General features: G+C 45.5%; 2 protein-coding genes across 3 annotated transcripts in view; one reads left to right on the forward strand and one right to left on the reverse strand.

Annotated features, from left to right (window-relative positions):
• The window catches only part of LOC126539534 (uncharacterized), a 174860-nt gene extending 166717 nt beyond the window's left edge, over positions 1-8143 (forward strand). For both annotated transcript variants that reach the window (XM_050186406.3, XM_050186410.3), the window contains one exon: positions 1277-8143. In XM_050186406.3, coding sequence (XP_050042363.1) covers positions 1277-2675 — 1399 coding nt within the window. In that variant the 3' untranslated portion in view covers positions 2676-8143. The remainder of the gene's footprint in view (positions 1-1276) is intronic.
• Positions 8144-11351: 3208 nt separating this feature from the next.
• On the reverse strand, positions 11352-14952 carry PIG-V (phosphatidylinositol glycan anchor biosynthesis class V). The gene is made up of 2 exons (XM_050186414.3): positions 14779-14952; positions 11352-14352 (listed from the first exon to the last, which is right to left on the reverse strand). Exons 1-2 carry the CDS (start codon positions 14836-14838, stop codon positions 13126-13128), a joined length of 1287 nt encoding a protein of 428 aa, XP_050042371.1. The 5' UTR covers positions 14839-14952; the 3' UTR covers positions 11352-13125.
• Positions 14953-17911: the final 2959 nt, after the last annotated feature.

Consider the following 17911-nt stretch of genomic DNA (forward strand, 5'->3'; position numbering starts at 1 on the left):
TTGGTGGCAGATAACATGTCTTCAAAGCGTTCACTGTCTTGGAACACTGCCAACACAGACGTACAGACATTGCAGCCATCAAGATTACCACTGTAGGTCGGCGCGTATGTGCTTGACCAGTCCAGTTCAGATCATCTGGTGAGGGCCTATTTTAGAATCAAAGTGAAAGTAACGAATGTCTTGACCAATATAAAAATAAGAGCACTAGCTAGGAATTCTTCAGGATTGAATTAATAAAAAAATAACATTAACTGGAATGAAATGATAGAAGTCTATTGCTCTGTAATTCAGATAACCTCCTCATAATGAAGTCATATGCAAGGTGAAATTATGCATACAATAGCAAATCGTTCTAGATGGCTGGACGCAGAAACTACTGCGGCATGCAGGCATTTTGCAAAAGTCTTGCTGTTACAGCTGCTGCCATACGCGTGCCAAGAGCTGTAAAGCTACATTTTTTTTGTCACTTCAGGGCTTCCGCTAAAAAAGTACAGAGTTTGAAAGGTAGAACACCATCACGTACCATTATTAGTAACAATGTAAATGAAGCGAACACAAATTGACAAATTGTGGTCTCTCAATAATGGCATAGTAATCGGCGACTCTTTGTAACTTTGCATGACAGCGACGTGTCGTGCCACGTTCACGCTGACTTGGGCCGTGCAAATGTTGACAGCAACAATAAGATGGCAATGCTTGAATGGCCATCGGTCCAGATCATCCAAATAGGCGTAGTGCACATGGTGTGCCGCATGGAGAACAGCTAAAAACGAGATTTCCACCATTGTGGCCTTCGTTATAGCACCTGTGTGGTTGCCAGTGCTATCACCAGTGAACAAGTGGCGCCACTTCCACCCTTGAGGCCTGCGGTAGATGCCTCTGTTAGCACAGAAGTGTTTTGATTTCTTTCCATGAGATGATGCCACATTATACATCCGGGTTGTTAACCACTCCGCTAAAAGCATTTCAAGGACGTATGTGCTGTGGGCTGTAACAGTTTTATGCTGTGGCAATGCAAACTCCAGAACACTATTTAGAAAAGCTGGACACGCTGAATATGCTTGCTCTGTATGTGCCTGGATGTACATGTTATGCTTTATCTGTAGAGACACATGAATCTGTTAGCTGGCTGATTACTGCACCTTGTTTTTCGTGCTGTTCACGCTTAAGTGTTTGTGCTTGTCTGTTTGCCTTGTTTACTACAGCACAGGAAAATTTGTATATGATGCATGAGAGTCTGTGTTGAGACTCATGGACTTGCTTGCATGAATTCCAGAATCCCGCCTCTGGACATGGGCCCCAGCCTGGCCTCGGAGAATTCCCAGGGATCGTACCATTCTTCGTGTTCGTCGGGCATGGAAGGCGCCACTCCTCGCATGGGTCCGTCCATGTCGGATGGAACGGGGGGCCCACGCTTTGCAACGAGTCCCCCCTATGACACACGATTCCCAGGAGGGGCACCGCACGAAGCACCAGGCTTCAGCTACATGGACCCGCGGTGCAGGGTCGGTATAGGGCCCGAGCCAGACCCATCGGACCCATCGCAGCAGGGCCGCTTCCCTGCACCGCACCACCAGGGCTTTCCTGCTGGTGCTATGCCGCCGCACCAGGGGGCTGCATTTCCTGGGGCTTCTCAGGGGGGGCCAGCAACGGGAGTGCGTGATTTTGGAGAGCCAATGATGAGCGCAACAGGCTTCCCACGGCCTGGCGGTGGCTATGCTGGCGACATTCCCCACTCGCCTCACATCCAGAGCCTGCAGAAGATGACGCCCCCTTTTGATGGCAGCGGCAAAGGAGATGTACCGGCGGACCCACTCAACGGACCTCATCGCGGAAGTCCCGGCTGCATGGTGCCCCTCGAGCCTGCCTCGGCACAGTTCATGGGTGGTGGGGGCGGTGGACCCATGATGTCTCACGGAAGGGGGGCTGCCACAGCAGCAGCACCATACCCTGCAATGGCCCCTGCTCGCAACTCACCCGGACCTCGTGCACGAGGCCGTGGCTCTGCGAACTCTGCTGCTGCCGCTGCTGCAGCAGCTGCGGCTGCCTCCTTCGGAGGTGGAGCCAACGTGCAAGTGAAACTCGGTGCCCCCAACACCATCCAGTACCTCCCTGCGCGACCTCAGAACCCAGTGGCAGCGCCGCCGCACCGAGCACCAAGTCTGGAGTTCCTCCAGCGTTTTACGACGCCACTGGCCAACCTCGACACAAAGGTGCCCACGCAGAACCTGCAGTACTTCCCGCTATCGGGACCGCCTCAGAGGGCAGGTCCCGTCATGATGATGCGAGGAGGGCCCAGCGGGCCTGGGGCTTACGCGGGAGCGCGTGGCTTGCCCCCAATGGAAGCATATGGCGGCGGCCCCAACGGGCCCCAGCATGGAGGGTTGCCTGTGGGTGCCATATTTCAGGGGGGCAAGGGACTGCGGCCAGCCTCTCCCGGAGGTGGTGCGGGTGGTGACGTGGTGTCGCAGCCACTACCTCCGACCGTTGGCCAGGCATTCAGCTACAAGCAAAGCCCCTTCTATGGACCCACAACGGCCGACCCCAACTACGCGGTGCAGTTCCACAACTTTCAGCAGCAGCTCTACGCCACAAATACCCGGAGCCAGGGTGCGACAACGTCTGGGCCCACAGGCGCGACAGCGGCTGCCGCGGGGTTCTTTGGCCCTAAGTGACTTGACCGCTTCTCTCACCCTGTCAGTTGGGGAAGGAAGGAAGGAAAAATGTGGCCCCTCTCTTGCGCACGTCATCTTTCTCGGCAGTTGTGTGTTCTCCAAGCCCGAGTCATCGGTGCGTGACTCCATTTCCCACACGCGTGACACGGGTCGGGTGGGTTGCACAGTTTGGGGGCACCTCGAGGGGGCTGTGGACACTGTGGGACAGGGAGTGCTCAGGTTCCAAAACACAACTTTGAAGGCCTCTTTCTTGTCTGTGCGCGTGACTGCAGCCGACTTTCTTTTGCTCAACAAGGCTCGATGTGGCCCGCGGAGCCCCCCCGCCTCACGTGTTTCTTTGGTGCCACCATCGAGGAGGCACATGGCTTCATCTCGGTAGGACAGATGTGATTTCGATGAACTGTGCTGTTCTTACAGCGGTCGTGCTGAAGAGGAACCAGCACTCAGATGTCCGTGCCATCTTTTTTTGAGATCATAAGTGTTTTGGCCCCCCTTTTCTCAGTGGCTTCGGTGTTGATGGGGCCCCTCACTGGTTGTTGTTTTTCTCGTTTTGTTGGCAGTTGTTCCTGGTACCGTGCTCCTCATTAGTTTTGTTTACACATTTTACAAGACTGGTGAAAATAAAAAAATATATATATATAAATATAGTGGGGGGGAAGATGCAGAAAGAAAAGGTTGTTTTGCCAAGAGATGCTGAACTTCTTTTACCTAGTTAGCTTTTGGCAGAACGGCCTCCGTGGGCAAATTGTAAAGCCAACTTGCCAAGGGGCCCACCCATATAGCACTTGCAAGATTATCTTTCTTTAACAGTTGTGTGCTAACGCAGCTAGATACCATAGGTCACTGGGAAGGGACACACGCAGCTGACTTTCTTTACGGCTGCTTCTGTCATTTTATGTAAGGCAGCTTGCTCTGTTTTTTTTTTCCCCTTATACCTCGCCCACTGACTCGAGATGTGTTTATAGTGTGCCATGTTTGTGGTAACGTAAACCTGTCTCGCATGGAAGACGAGTGTGCAGCTTGTTTCTTTCAGTGCCAAGCAGGTGTTGTGTTTAGAAAGAGCGAGAGAACTATCGCTGTGCTGAGAGAGTCTCTACGCACATTTTCGGCCCACTGTAGTAACGATGTTCTCAGAGAACCCTTTTCTCTCTTTTTATTTTGACAAGCACGAGTTGTTTTCGTTTCTTCTTCCCCCCACTCCATGCCACCCGACCTGATCTTTGCTTACCCATGCAAAATTGGAAGGGGAGTGATTTTTCTGCTCAATTTTATAGTGCAACCGAGAGGAGAATGAGGAACAAAAGAAAAAAAAGTGAAAATACAACAAGATACGTCACTCATCACGTCAGCCATAAGCCTAAGTTATTTATCATAAAAAAGAGAAGTCTCCGTCGTCGTCTTCACTGTGGTCTCTACCGTTATTTTTAGCTTTTTTATTTTTTTATCTATCTCTTTCTTATCTTCAAGTCAAGCTAAGAAGCGTTGAGCATTGTGCTAGTTCATTATTGAAAACAAAGTTGTTCTGTGTTCCTCACAAGTGAGATCCCGTCCATGGAGCTCTAAGGGAAAAAAAAACAGGAATGAAACCTCTGCTGCGGTCGGACAGCTGACAAGGCAGAGAAACTGCGCTGTATACGACTGCAGGTGCATCAGCAACACGCCTCTATGCCCTCCCTATCACTGTTGATTTTTTTCTTCTCACCATCATCAACACAGTATTTCCCATACAACGTAGCTGGAAGGATGTGCAGTCTCAAGTCTTGTACACCTGGAAGGGTTGGCTTTGTTCAAAATTTCTCACCTTTGCAATAGTCAGCATTTATTTAACTAATTAATAAGTGGTCTTTACTTCCATACACATTATTCCTGTAGCAGTGGGGTGTGTACATCACGCATTATTTTGTGCATTCTAAGTTTGTTTATTACCACTGGCGTACATGCGCTTTCAACAATCATTGAAAATTCAAATGTAGAAATGGGCTGTGAAGGTTTAGCGTTTTAATCAAGGCGATGTAGTAGAAGGCTTTTATTAAACAACCCTTCTCACTTGTCTCTATGAACACGTATTGTGGATTAACTGAACACAGAAACGCAATAATTTGGGCGCCCACACCTGGATAGCTTCAGCCAATTAGGGTTAGTATGGTACTTGTTGCCAAATTTACTAGTGAAAAGAAAGGTTGCTTATAGGACAGGGGCCATAATCTCACGTGAGCACTTTCAGGAATGTTCACTTTTGCGAGATTCCGCATGACTGGCGCTGGATTCAACAGCGTCTACGAGTGACAGCATTCTTAACACAGTGCCAGGAATGTTGTCACCAACCGTGGACGCCAACACATCCGGCACTAGTTCCCTGAATTCTTGTGAAAGTCAAAAGTGTCCTCGAAAGTGATCATCTAAAAATACTGACGCAGTATTCCAACCCACCACGTTTAAGCTTTCAGGTATACGTGTAGCATTTTTGCGACTTACTTGGTTAAAACACGTTGGCGGGCTAGTTGGTTAGAATCCATGGTAGAGTGTATAAGCGCGACTGGACGAGGACGTAGAAAGAAACAGAAACACAGATACAGCACTTCACTGAGTCAAGTGGAAGTGAAGCGCTGTGTCTGTGTACCTGTTTCTTTCTACGTCCTCGTCCAGTCGCGCTTATACACTCTACCATGCGATTTACTGCATAAGTAGAAAGTGGGCAGGTACAACTGACACTCATGTCTACTAGTACAAATCGCTGTGTGGCCTCATGGCAAAGCTCGCAAGGCACTGCAAAGACTGCATTTCCTTCTAGTTGCAGCATTCTCTCTTTCCTCCTTTCCCGGCATACACACAATGTCCCACGGTGCATGGCTCTCTTCCCATCATTGTTGCCTAATGGAATACGTGATTTTCTGACCCAGTCTTGGTTTCTTTTTGTCAGTCAGGAAAGGAAGATGACAGAGGAAGTGCAAAAAAAATAAAAAATGGACGATCAGGAGTGGGCATCATTTTCATGGCTCATCTTGAATAATGGCCCGCACATGCAAGAAAAATGCTCAAAATGGGAGAGAGCTTGCCTTGTCCCCAGCGTCATCACATCTTTTCCCTGTCTCGTTTTTTCCCACTTGTCGAATGTTCTAAACAATTTTTTTTTATCTCATATCTTTGTGTACCTGTTAACACCTGCCTGGAATGAAAAGCGACGCCGCTATACCTGTTGAACATCACACATTGCTATCTGTGGGTCATAGAATTTCGAAAGAAGAGAATTTTTGTGCTTGCAACTAACTTTGATTGGCAATGCTTCCACTTATTTTCAATAACACGTGACATATGAGCAAGCAATGCAGAATGTGCTATAAAAATTCAAGATTTGCTTTGGTGGTTTAATTCCAAAAAGGCTTGATCTGTGCAGTCAATGCCATGTCTTAGACAAAATTAAGCGGAGCCAAATCTTCTTGCATCTTGACACGCCCGCAATGGCTACACCATGAAACTTTCATAGACGGCAATGCCACACTTCAGTCTGGTTCGTATTGCAGGAAACTCGCAAGCCTAATGCTATACAAATTTGCCGTTCTCATTGCCTGTAATGTGAATAATTTATAAATCAAAGGGGAGCTGATCTCTATACTAGTGAATCACGTAGACGGTAGAATTGGACACGGCAGATCTTTAGTTTTTCGCTCTGTGCTCTGTAAGGTACATTGAAGTATCATTCCTTTAGCGAGCCAAGCCTTATTGAAAATTTTAGGCAGTCATACCGTGTTCGCAGGACATGATTTCGCGTTCTTTATTGTTTGTGTAGTACCTGCAGCATAAAATTATTGTCAGGACTTGGAAATTCGCACGTTTATTGAGTTCACGGAGCTGGGTGCTGTCCATCACGCCATGCTGCAATTCTTGGAAGAGCAGAATGTTTGCCTTCTTTTCCGATGTCCAAGCATTGCATTTGGCAGGTTTCGGCGCGTTTTGTTGATTGCAATGTGCATCGTTGGGCGAATGATCGGAGATTGCGGGTTTGACGGCAGCCACCAAGTGGGTGCTCTTGCAAGGCTTCCTACTGTTTTGCAATATTGGCAGTGTTGCAGCTCAACAAATAGCTCAGATTGCATGAGGAACATAATTTTCTTTATTTAAAACATTCTTTTTGGCACCTTACTGTGTTTGTCACATTGGCCGTCGCGGTTGACAGATATATCGAAAGGTTTTGTCAATGGCAGCTCTCCATTCAAGCCCACTGTGGTTTCTTTTCTTAATTGCCAGCCACTCATCTCACATGGGCTCTCATTTTCGCAAAGTATGGGAATAATACTACATCATCACCTTATTTCCTTCCGCCCGCCTGTCCCTTTGATCTCCAAGTTACTTTTTTTTCTTTCACTTTTTTTCCCCATCAAGCAACAGGGTAGCGTCAACGCGCGACGAAGAAAAAAAAAAAAAAAAAGACGCGTCGTTCGACCATTGTCGGCCTCCAGCAAGTGAGACAGGCCGTGTGACGTCGCGCTTTTGTTCGCAGTGTGTCTTTTGCAGCCGTGTGCCAAATCTAGATTTATCTCCAAGGTGCTTCATTTTTCTTCCCCCTTTAAGTACTTTTGTTTGTCTTTCCCATCGTCTTCAACTAACTTGACGTTGCCTGCCACCCCATACGTACGCTTTTGAAAGGTGGCATTCCCTTTCATTCGTATTTTCTGGTGGGGGGGGGGTGCTGAGAATTCATATGCGCCTGCTAACCAAGGCAAGGAGGTGCAGGCGCACTTTTGTCGAAGGACGCCCTGCGAACTGCGTCGTTCGCCGCGTCAATTGCTTTCAGCAGAAAAGCAATAAGCAGTCTGCCGCGGGAGGGGATCTTTTCGAGGTGAGGGGAACCCGGGCGAATTTTACCTCAATCGCGGACGGGCGAACTCCGCCGCAACGCGAGTGGGAATTTAAAAAAAAAAGTGTCGCGCAAGAGGGAAATAATTTATGCTTTTCAGTGCCGTGTACTGCAGCTTTTTGAGGTGTTTGTTTATTTTTTGTTTTAGTTTTTTTTTTTCCCCTCCATTCCCACCCTGTACAAATTGTAAGCAGATGGTTCATGTGTGTGTGTGCCGTTGTCATTGTACAGCTGTGCCTATGTGTGTCTTTTTTTGTGTCGTCCAAGTCACTTTTCACAGGTTGGTGTGTGTTGTATCTTGTTAAAAAACACGCCAGGATCGTCAAAGATTGTGCCGTGACGCTGCCCCGGGCTCTCCCCCCGCATGCGTGGCATGTTTCTTTTAACTTTCTCGAAATATTCTTCTGGAAAAAAAAAAGTTATTTTAGTGCTGTTTTTTTTTCCCCCTTGAAAGTGTGATATGCTTGCTGCGCGTGTGCCTGTGGAGAAATATGTATAAAGATGCGTACATGGAAGCCTGCGAGAAATGTTGATTTGCTGTTTTTTTTTTCTTCTGGTATGCGTGTGCCACATCATGATGAAGAGAAGTAATAAAAGTTTTTTTTTGCAGACATTCCTTGTGCAGTTTTGGTTATTGCCGATAGATGGAGCAATTTTACAAGCATCCTCTTTAAAGCGAAGTGATGGCTCGTCCCACTAAGCATTATTTTTTTTTACCTTTCTGCTGTGATGTTTCCTTGAGGTCCATGGTTTGTGCTAAAAAACTAAATAATTTAAAGTACAACTATTATATCGTAAGAGAGTAATGTTCTTATCATTTTACATTTTCCTTACTTATGATACAAATCTTGCAGCTATCATTTACTAGTTTATGACAGATTTATTCACTTTTCCCATACTATAGTTGAAACCCAATGTTTTGAAGGGGAGAGGGCAGGGAAACAGACTTTACCTCTAGATAGTGTGAAATGCCAACAAAACATGTTTGGTGGTTTCTGTACCATTTCTACAAGCTATGCATAAATAGCCATAGGCACCTTGACCAGGCTTTGAACAGGAAGGCATTGCACTTTTTCTTTTATAATCACATTCATTACGCTTCATGCAGTTTCATAGCTGGGTTTCATAAAAGTTTACAAATTTGAGCTCATTCAACAATATTAGGAATCTTGCGTCGTCTAAAAGGAAAATGCTGTTTGCAAAAAGTTTGCTTGTTGATTCCTGGACAGTCTGTTGGAAATATTCTGATGTTGAAGGGATACAAGATGGGTATTTGTATTGAGCAAGTTTATACAGACAAATTCCTGAAGCAAGCAATGGCATCACCAAAGTTGTCAAAGAAGTCACTGATCTAAAAACAGTGTGTTGCCTGCTTGTGTGATGTGTCTAAAGGTAAATTATCTTTAATGAAAGGTCTATATATCCCTGAAAAGTCTAAACAAGCTTTAAAAAACGTGTGCTATCACCTCCTCCTTGGTAGTGTGTCCATAGGATATACAAATTTTAATGTTCACAGGTTGGCAGGTATCTGCACATTTCCGTATTTCAGCACTCAAAGTGTTACCTGCAGCTGAACTACTGTTTTATTTAAAAATCTTAGAGAAAGGAGGCACTCATGGCATTGACTGCTCAATGAGGGCCTTAGCTGTACACATTGATATCTGCCAACACTTACGATTTTTATCATGTCAAATTTTTTTTTTCGCACTTGTTTACAACTATCATAACTAATAATTTTATCACTTTTGATTTGTATCTAGTGTAGGATAACTGATTTCAAAAAGAATATGAATATGATTGTGGATGGTTCTTTCAGACCTGTCCATTATTCTGACCTTGGCACAGAAGTGACATCAACTTTATATTGTAAACTGAAATTTCAGCTGCCATTTCATGAATATTTCATGAATGAGCATCATAAACATTTCTCTTTGTCTATGACACAAGTCATTATTGCTGTGACTATAAAGCGAGTGCCTAATCACAGCATCCCTAGAAAAAAAGTTGGCAAAGCTTCAATAAACAGTCAGTTCAGTAATGTAAACATTCTTGATATATTTCACCGTATTTTAGTAACTTGTGGTTACATCTGCTGTATGTAACCATTTAAGGTCTGCTGTATGTATATCATTTTGAGTCACGAGTTCTTGCCTGCCGTTGAGTGGAGATTGTATATCGACGACAAAATATGACTACGGTATATGAGCGTGTAACTATGTTGCCATGAGCAACTTATACTGGTCTGGATTAAGGCATCAGACAGTCTATATGGGAAAGAAATTGAAAAATAGTGAGTGCTCACCATAGTGACTCAGTGGCTATATGGCAGTCTCCTGCTGAGCACTGCTGAGGTCGAGGGTTCGATTCTCGGCCACAGCAGCGCCATTCCGATGGAGGTAAAATGCAAAACTGCTTATACACCGCCAATTTAGGTATATGTCAAAGAACTCTGGGCGGTTAAATTGATCCAGAGTCTGCCATCGCAGCACTTCTCATAGTTCAGGTAATGCACTGAGACATGCAATTCAAATAATAATGAAGCCATCCATCCAATCAAACTAATCAGACACAAGGCTGTGACTCGGAGTAAGGTGTGGCAACGTGGAAGGATTCAAAGCCAGTTTAAAGAGATGGTAATCAAATTCCTGGGTGCACCCTAAAAAAACTGGTTACGCCCTTTGGGGTGCATCTTCCCTATACAAAAGGAGAGAACACTTTCTATGATGTATCTTGTCCTTAAACAATGATCATCATCTATCTTGCTTGCACTTTCTCTCTTAAAAAGAGTGCACATGCCAATAACATGCACGCCATTCGTGACCTGGAAGTGCCAAGTGAGCAGCGTTAAGTAACAGAAAGGCACACAGCACAGATGACGATTATTGTTTGGAGTAAAGATAAGCCCTAAAGAGTACAAAGTTTTCTTACAGTGCAAAGGTTATCACACCAACAATATTTGTTGCTGCAAAGGCAGTGAGGGAACATGAACTGCAGCACCACACGGCAGTGCTTCATTTCATTGGTTTGTTGTTGTACGCATCACCACCTTTCTCAGGCTATAAATAAACCTCAGCTGTAAGCCAACACCTGTTGGCATGAAGGCTCGCATTTCTCAACTCTGTGTTGTTTTGCTAAAATGTAAAACAAATTTCATGAAATTTTGAAACTGAGCTAGTTGGTTGGTGTTCAACATGGCGAACTATGCACACAATGAGACGAGATGGATACAAACAGTATAGAGCTTGTACGACCGTCTGCACTGTTTGTCTGCACTGTTTGCCATGCAAAATGAATATCAACCAACTAGCTCACGCACTCACTACAGCACCCTTCTTTTCCATTGACAGGTGTTACTGGCTGCTCAGAGAGTACTGGGAAATTCTTGTGATGAGTGTTGTAATCAAAGCCTAACCAGGTTGACTCCTGACAAGGAGCTTAGTGCAACCATTGAACTAGATTGTACGTAGTTGTAAAGCAGCTGTAGTTGTAAAACAGCTCGGAGATCCTGCACTAAGGTCGTTGTCAAAGGCACAAAGCGTACAGGCTATTGCTGTTCAAATTCGCACACACAGCACATGAATTCAGTACTTATTCTTCCAAACTTGTAAATCTTAAAATAGTGCACACATACTATGGTACTAGTGTGTTTCGGGCTAGATTGGTTGTTGGGAGAGTTTGTCCTACTGATGCGATACCAGTACTACATGACTCCAGGAAAGCTGTTGGGAGATATCGCACTCCAGCTTTCCAGTACAAAATCCCTCATCAGTTCCTTTCTCACTTCTGTGTTGGGCAAGTTTTCCATGCGAGATAACACAAAATATCCAGTACGAAGTAATTTATTCACGAGTAGATACGAAGACAATCACCATCACAAGTTTGTCTTGGGCTCATGCCAGCAATGACTAGTGTTCTTTGGCTACATCGAGTCTTTTGGCACATAAAAGATGGAATGCTAACCAGTCTGCATGCTTATAAGAATCTTCATCTGAGAACACATCCTCATTTCTTTGCACACACACACAACACCTGCTCGGAACCATTGTACTTAATAATCAAAATATGTTGAATTTAAGAACAGTTTGCTGAAACAATAGCACAATAGCTGCCAAGCAAGAATATTTTTTTCAGGGCCAAGTATTTTAGATGAGACACAGATGTATATGTTCATTCTAAAGTAGTGCGCATTCTACTGGCTGCATAAAATGCCACAATATTACACAGAAGCACAAAGGATGTCCCAAGCCTTTCCGCAGACCAATATAACAATGGACATCAATACCTAGGTGTTCTATCAACATCGTACAGACTATCATACTTTTGTTACTGGAATAAGTAACATACAAGCTTCTGTTGTCAAGACAAATGTAACTTTACTATAACTTGTCAAGTGAAATACTAGCAATTCATTATTTTAACCATGTCAATGATGACCTGCAATTAACATGCTAACTTGGCACAAATTTGAAAGATAAGTTTCAGCATGTTGGTATTTTATTTTAGCTTTTAGCACACAAAAGACACAGGGGCAGACAGACAGTTTAGACAGATGTGCAAGGCCAACTACTGCAGTGCTAGGAGGCTGGGTTGCCAGAAAAACCACGAATAAGGCCTTGTTAAATGTGAGACAAACATTGTTTATGAGCTGCCGTTGTCATGTGAGAAAAAATACATCAGCCAAATTGGACGATGCACGAATGACTGGTTGTGGGAACAGAACAATATGTGAAATCATGGTACGGGCCATCTTAGCTTTCACTGCCAAAACTGTGCATGTGAGTGCCGCCAGTACACACAGTACTGCATAATAGGAAGTGCCACATAAACGACATGCGAAATCACAGAAGCGACAAAGGTCACTAGTTTGGGAGACACATGCGTTACTGTGCCATCTATTGACCTTTCTAAAAAAGGACTGGATTATCTTTAGCACATGCAAAGAGTGGCTTGGCAGGGATGGCAGTACAGATTAATCTCAATCTTGCGACTTCGCACTTTCTCAACTTGGCTTTATCATCATTTGCTGCTTTGAGATAATTCATGCTTCATGTCACGATTTATGAAATTGTACAAATGCGCTTGCGCAAGCTGTTGTTTATCTCCTATATATGTGTGTGATGCTTGTGAAAATAAACAATTGTTGGAAGTGAGCGCTTCATCTACGTCTGTATAAACTGTCCCTGCGTCTTCAGTGAGCTAAAAGCTGAAACAAAAATTGGCAACAATGCTGGCCCCAGAAAAGGCTATCAATACACATCCTCAGATAACCTTGAACAGAATTCCTTGACAAGAATATTTTAGCAGGTACTAGAGGTGTCAATGAAGCTATATTACAACCTGTAATTAAATGGGAAACCTATCCATTCATGCAACTTCTTGCACTTTGCCTAATTCTGTGGAACTCACCCTGAAACCTGAAACCTCATAGAAATGTTAGATGTGATTTGCTCGGTATTGATTATAGAAAATCACAGAGGATTTTGTGACATAGTAAGGACGTAAAATGAGAGGGTTTCATCCCCGGCATTTTAAGTATAAACATATCATGACGTAAAACTTATCACAACTCTTTGATGAAACATGCAACTTAATTTTTTATGTCCATGGTAAAAAATTTACATGCAGAGCCGTCCCCAAAACTCCATAAGCCACAAAGTATGTGACAATACGCTTTGAATGAGTATCACTTTGCCACAAGTTGACTGCTACATCTGCCCAGACAACTGAGCGAAACTTTCTTTCGACTCGACTGGGTCCGAAAAACGCTGTCCAATACAACACTGGGCTTGAAGCAGCAATCAGCCGAGTCACCACTTGAACATTTGCAAAGAGAACTGTGATAGCAAGAAAACCAACAGCATGCAAAACGTATGGAATGTGTCGCTTGTCACTGCAGCGCTTTAGGGCAGAGGCCGAGGAGTGCAGGATAACTATGACAACTGGCAAAGCAAGAACGAAATTGGGCAGCTGCTTCAGGCGATAATACATGAGAAAACCAACATCCCAGTAGTGTGACTGGACGTATCCGTAGGAGAAAGGAATTAGATTCGAACACCACTTAGAAGCATTGCGGCCGGCCAGCCTAAACCCTGACTCAGCTGCTTGATTCAGGATTGCAGCAGAGAATCTCTGGGAGTAGTCGGGTATGCAGAAAAGCGACCACGCATAACACTGGAACAGGAGAAACGGCAGGAAGCAGAACGCCGCCCTGAAGACCGACCTGACAGGTGTCAACCCACAGACGAAGCCGGAATAGAGCAGGAATCCAGCCGACAGAAACCCGTTGGACCGAACCAGGCCGCCCAGGCAGAAGAACAGCGTCGCCAGATTCGGCCTGTTTTGCTCGAGCAACAGTAGGCCCAAGAAGCTGACAGCTGCGAATACGGATTCACTGTAGCAGGCGCTGAAGAAGATGGAGGCAGGGTTGAAGCAGAACAGGAGGACCGCCTCGTCAGCGTGCTCCTTGGAGAAGAGCTGGTGGGTCAGACGGTGCAGAGCCACAGCGGCGACGACGAAAAAGGACGCGTTGACGAGAACGCCGCTGAGAACGAGCACGCTGTGACGCGACAGGTAGACACTCGTGAGCGGGTCGACGAGGCCGTCAGCGGTCTGACGGACAAGCCACGGGAACAGCGGGAAGAAGGCCAACGTCTGCTCGTACGTGTAGCCGTGCTCGGCGATGTGCAAGAAGTACTGGCTGTCCCAGCGCGTCAGGCCACCGAAGAGCCACGAGACGAGGCGGTCTCCCAGGTCCCTGCTCGCGGGCCAGGGTGAACGAAAGGCGTCCGCGTTGTGGTCAGGCACTGCCCAGTTGAAGGCCACCTGGCAAGAGGAAATTGGACATGCTGCTCTTTTTCGAAGCACGAGTCAAAGAGAACGCGCGAAAATTCAAGATGCGCCTCTGCCCAACTCGCAACTGCCATAACAGCCTGAATGCTTCCCTTCTTTGGTTCCACAAAGGATGGCTCACTAGGCAAAGTTCTGACTGGTGGTTATAACACCGCGATCATGCGCATTTTCGCGGCAAACAGAAACAGGCTTTAACAAGACGGATACAAGCAATTGACCACCGGTTCTAAGTTCACAGGCTTGACTGGCTAGGTAAAGAAACTCAAAAGCGTTTCGTGAGGCTACCGTTACAAGAACGATTACTCGAGGCAGGCGCTGCTCGAGGATTTGTACCGTTTATTTGCTGTATTGTACATAACGATCGTTAATTTTGCGATCAGGAGGCGTGACGAAGCTCACCTGAAGCAGAAATATTACGAAACGGGAGAATAGCGCGAGCACCACTACACTGGAATTCATCTTCTGTAATTTAGTGGCGCAACATCATTGTTCACCGTGTGTTTACAAACATCGCGCCCATGAGCGAAACCGTCAGCCACAAAACATGGCGGCCAAGACCGCAGAGACCGTCAGTGGCTCTAGCGGCGGCTCGATTTGGCTCACGTCAAGTTTCATCGCATGTTTCATTGTGTGCCATTTGGCCTCAAGCATAGAGTTTCTCACTATAACGAAACTCTATGGCCGCAAGTGGCCGCAAGCATAGAGTTTCTAATCATATTACCACAGAACACCTATAATATTACCTAGAGGGAAATCTGGCGCTACTGCGCTGTGGTATGCATGGGAATGCCGGATATTATGACTTGGGATTCAATTTCAAGTTCAATTTTTGAAACTGATGCTACTAAGCGGATGCCTTAGGATCGTGCAGGTTAGTAGAAAAATATATTCAGAAACACTTCATTTTTTGCCAAAAGGTGACACTGCAATCAACCCGTATTTTTCATCCAAAAGCGAGTTTAATTATTAAAACAGGTACTAATAGGTGTATTAATTAGGATTGCGCAGTTTGGTAGCAAAAAGTATTGATAAATACTTTATTTCTGCGCCATAAGGCAGCGCTACCAACATTAAACCCGTATTCTGAACCCGAACACAAGTTCTATTTTTGAAACAGGCGCTACTAAGCGAGTTCATCAGGATTGAGCAGTGTACTAACAAAAAAGATTCATAAACACTTTATTTTTTTTTTTTTGCAAAAGGTGACGCTGCACTCAACAATCCCGTATTTTTTGTATTTTTTGCCCGAAAGTGAGTTTAATTCTTAACACAGGTACTACTAAGTGTATTAATTGGTATTTAACAGCTTGGTAACAAAAATTATTGATAGATACTTTATTTCTGCGCCATAATATCATCGAACGCGTATTCTTAACCCGAAAATAAGTTCAATTTTTGAAACAGGTGCTACCACGGAGCAAGTCTTACTCCGTGTAGGATCGTGCAGTTTAGTAGAAAGAAAATGTTCATAAATACTTTATTTATTCACCAAAAGGTAACGCTGCAATCAACAAATTCGTAGTTTTGACCCGAAAGCGAGTTTAATTATTAAAACAAGCACTAGTAAGGGTAGCAATTAGGATTGTGCAGTTTTGTAACAAAAACTATTGATAAACACTTTATTTCTGCGCCATAAGTTAGCGCTACTTTTATTAAAATTGTATTCTAGACCCGAAAGCAAGTTCAATTTTGGCAAGTTTTACTAAATAAATGCGTTAGTAGGGTCCTTCTAGCCACCCTAGCGTTAGGACCACACAATTAATTTAGTAAAAAATAATATTGACAAATGCTTTATTTATCGTCACAGAGTAGCGATACAATTATGGAGTCCGTATTTTTGACTTGAAAGTGTGCTTATTTTTGAAACACGCTACTAAGCGTGTTGATTAGAACCGTGCAGTTTAGTAACAAGAAATAATGGGGCTCTTGCATTGCCCAGCTTCACGTGCAGGTCGTGCGAGGGCGTCAGGGAAGCCGTCCAAAAACTGGAAGGGAATTGGGCGGCTAAGTTTGAAGAGCTTAAGGCAAACCTGAGGGAGGAGCAGGAGAAGCGGGTAGCACTGCAGGCGAAGGTTGAAAATTTCGTCAAGGTGGAGGCGGCCCAGGCAGCGCAGTTGGTGAGGACTGTGGCCGAGCTTGGGGAGGCGAAAGAAAGGAACGCCGAACTGCGAAGGCGGCTCGACGCTCTTGAGACTCGGGCAGCGGCTAATGTCGAGTCAGGACACCAAAGCGAGGGCGAAGTGGGAGGCAGGGAGCCAAAGCAAGCGGTCGCCAGCTCGCCGCCGGTGAATCGACGTACCTATAGCGAAGCAGCGCAACACGCCCCGAAGGAGGCGACGCTGCAGCTACAGGAAGCCGGGAAGCAGGGAGAGGTAGGTGAGAGTGAAAGGGTGATTATCGCTGGCGACTCAAACATGGCTGGGTGCTCAAAAGTAATTGTGGAGAGGGTGAAAGGCGACAGAAGAGTGGCGGTAGGGACATTTCCAGGGCAGACACTGGGTTCTGTCATGGAGCGAGCAAAAGAAAAGCTCACGGAAAATGCCCACGTGCGCAACCTTGTCGTAGTAGCAGGTGGGCTAAATGACGTCCTGAACAGGAAAGGGCCAGGACTAGCCCAGCGCTTGGCGAAGGGGGTGGACGACTTGCGCAAGCTATCCCCTCAGGTGCAGATCGTGGTTTGCACGGTGCCGGAGGTGCCTGTGCGTGACAGTCACGTACAAAGAGCCGTAATGGCTGCCAATGAGGCAATATGGAAAATGAGCCGAGAGAAAGGCTTTGAGGTTGTCGAAGTAAACAGGGAAGTGAGAAGCTGTGGTGGTTTTAAACGAGATGGGATCCACTTCAATTACAGGCTAGCACGAGAAGTGGGCTGGCGACTTGGGGGTCGCGCTGTTGCTTTTTTAGGGGGCCCGCGGGCGCTCAGGAGGTCAGAGTAGGTAGTAATGAAGAAGGTCCCCTAGGGGAACATCAGAAGAGCATCGCCGTCGATAACAGAAAAAGGAGGAAAGCAAGAACAAGAGCTCGCCATGCAATAGGCTACATAAACATGCAGGGCGGCAGAAGAAAGGAAAAGTGGGCAGAGATTGAGGAGCAGTTACATAGAGAACAAATAGGGGTGTATGCGGTTACAGAAACGCACCTTAGAGACTCAGAAGAGCCGCCAGTTATTGAGAATTATGTATGGGAAGGGTGCAACAGAACTAAGTCGGAAAGAAAGGGAGGGGGAGTCGGAATGCTCATCCATCAGGGAGCCAAATGGAAAAGAGTAAATTCACAATGTCAAGAGCATCTTTGGTTATCAGGTACAATGAGTGGGAAAGAAACTTGGCTTGGAGTTACGTATTTGTGGACCGGAATAAATTGCACAGAGAAGAATAAAGAGTTAGTGGAATGCATAAGCGCTGATATTAGGGGTTTCGGGAATGGTGCTGAGATAGTCCTATTAGGTGACATGAATGCCCACATACAGGATTTAGATGGCTATACCGACAATAACGGGAAGTCAATGCTAGACCTTTGCGAGCAACATAAC

Source organism: Dermacentor andersoni, chromosome 11 (assembly GCF_023375885.2).
Source record: "Dermacentor andersoni chromosome 11, qqDerAnde1_hic_scaffold, whole genome shotgun sequence".
In the NCBI taxonomy this organism is placed as follows: Eukaryota; Metazoa; Arthropoda; class Arachnida; order Ixodida; family Ixodidae; genus Dermacentor; species Dermacentor andersoni.

Excerpts from the sequence above, each read along its gene's own strand:
- PIG-V (XM_050186414.3), bottom strand. The coding sequence starts at position 14,838 with ATGAATTCCAGTGTAGTGGTGCTCGCGCTATTCTCCCGTTTCGTAATA. Across the intron at positions 14,353-14,778 it reads TCGTAATATTTCTGCTTCAG|GTGGCCTTCAACTGGGCAGT; the intron begins GTGAGCTTCGTC and ends TCCTCTTGCCAG.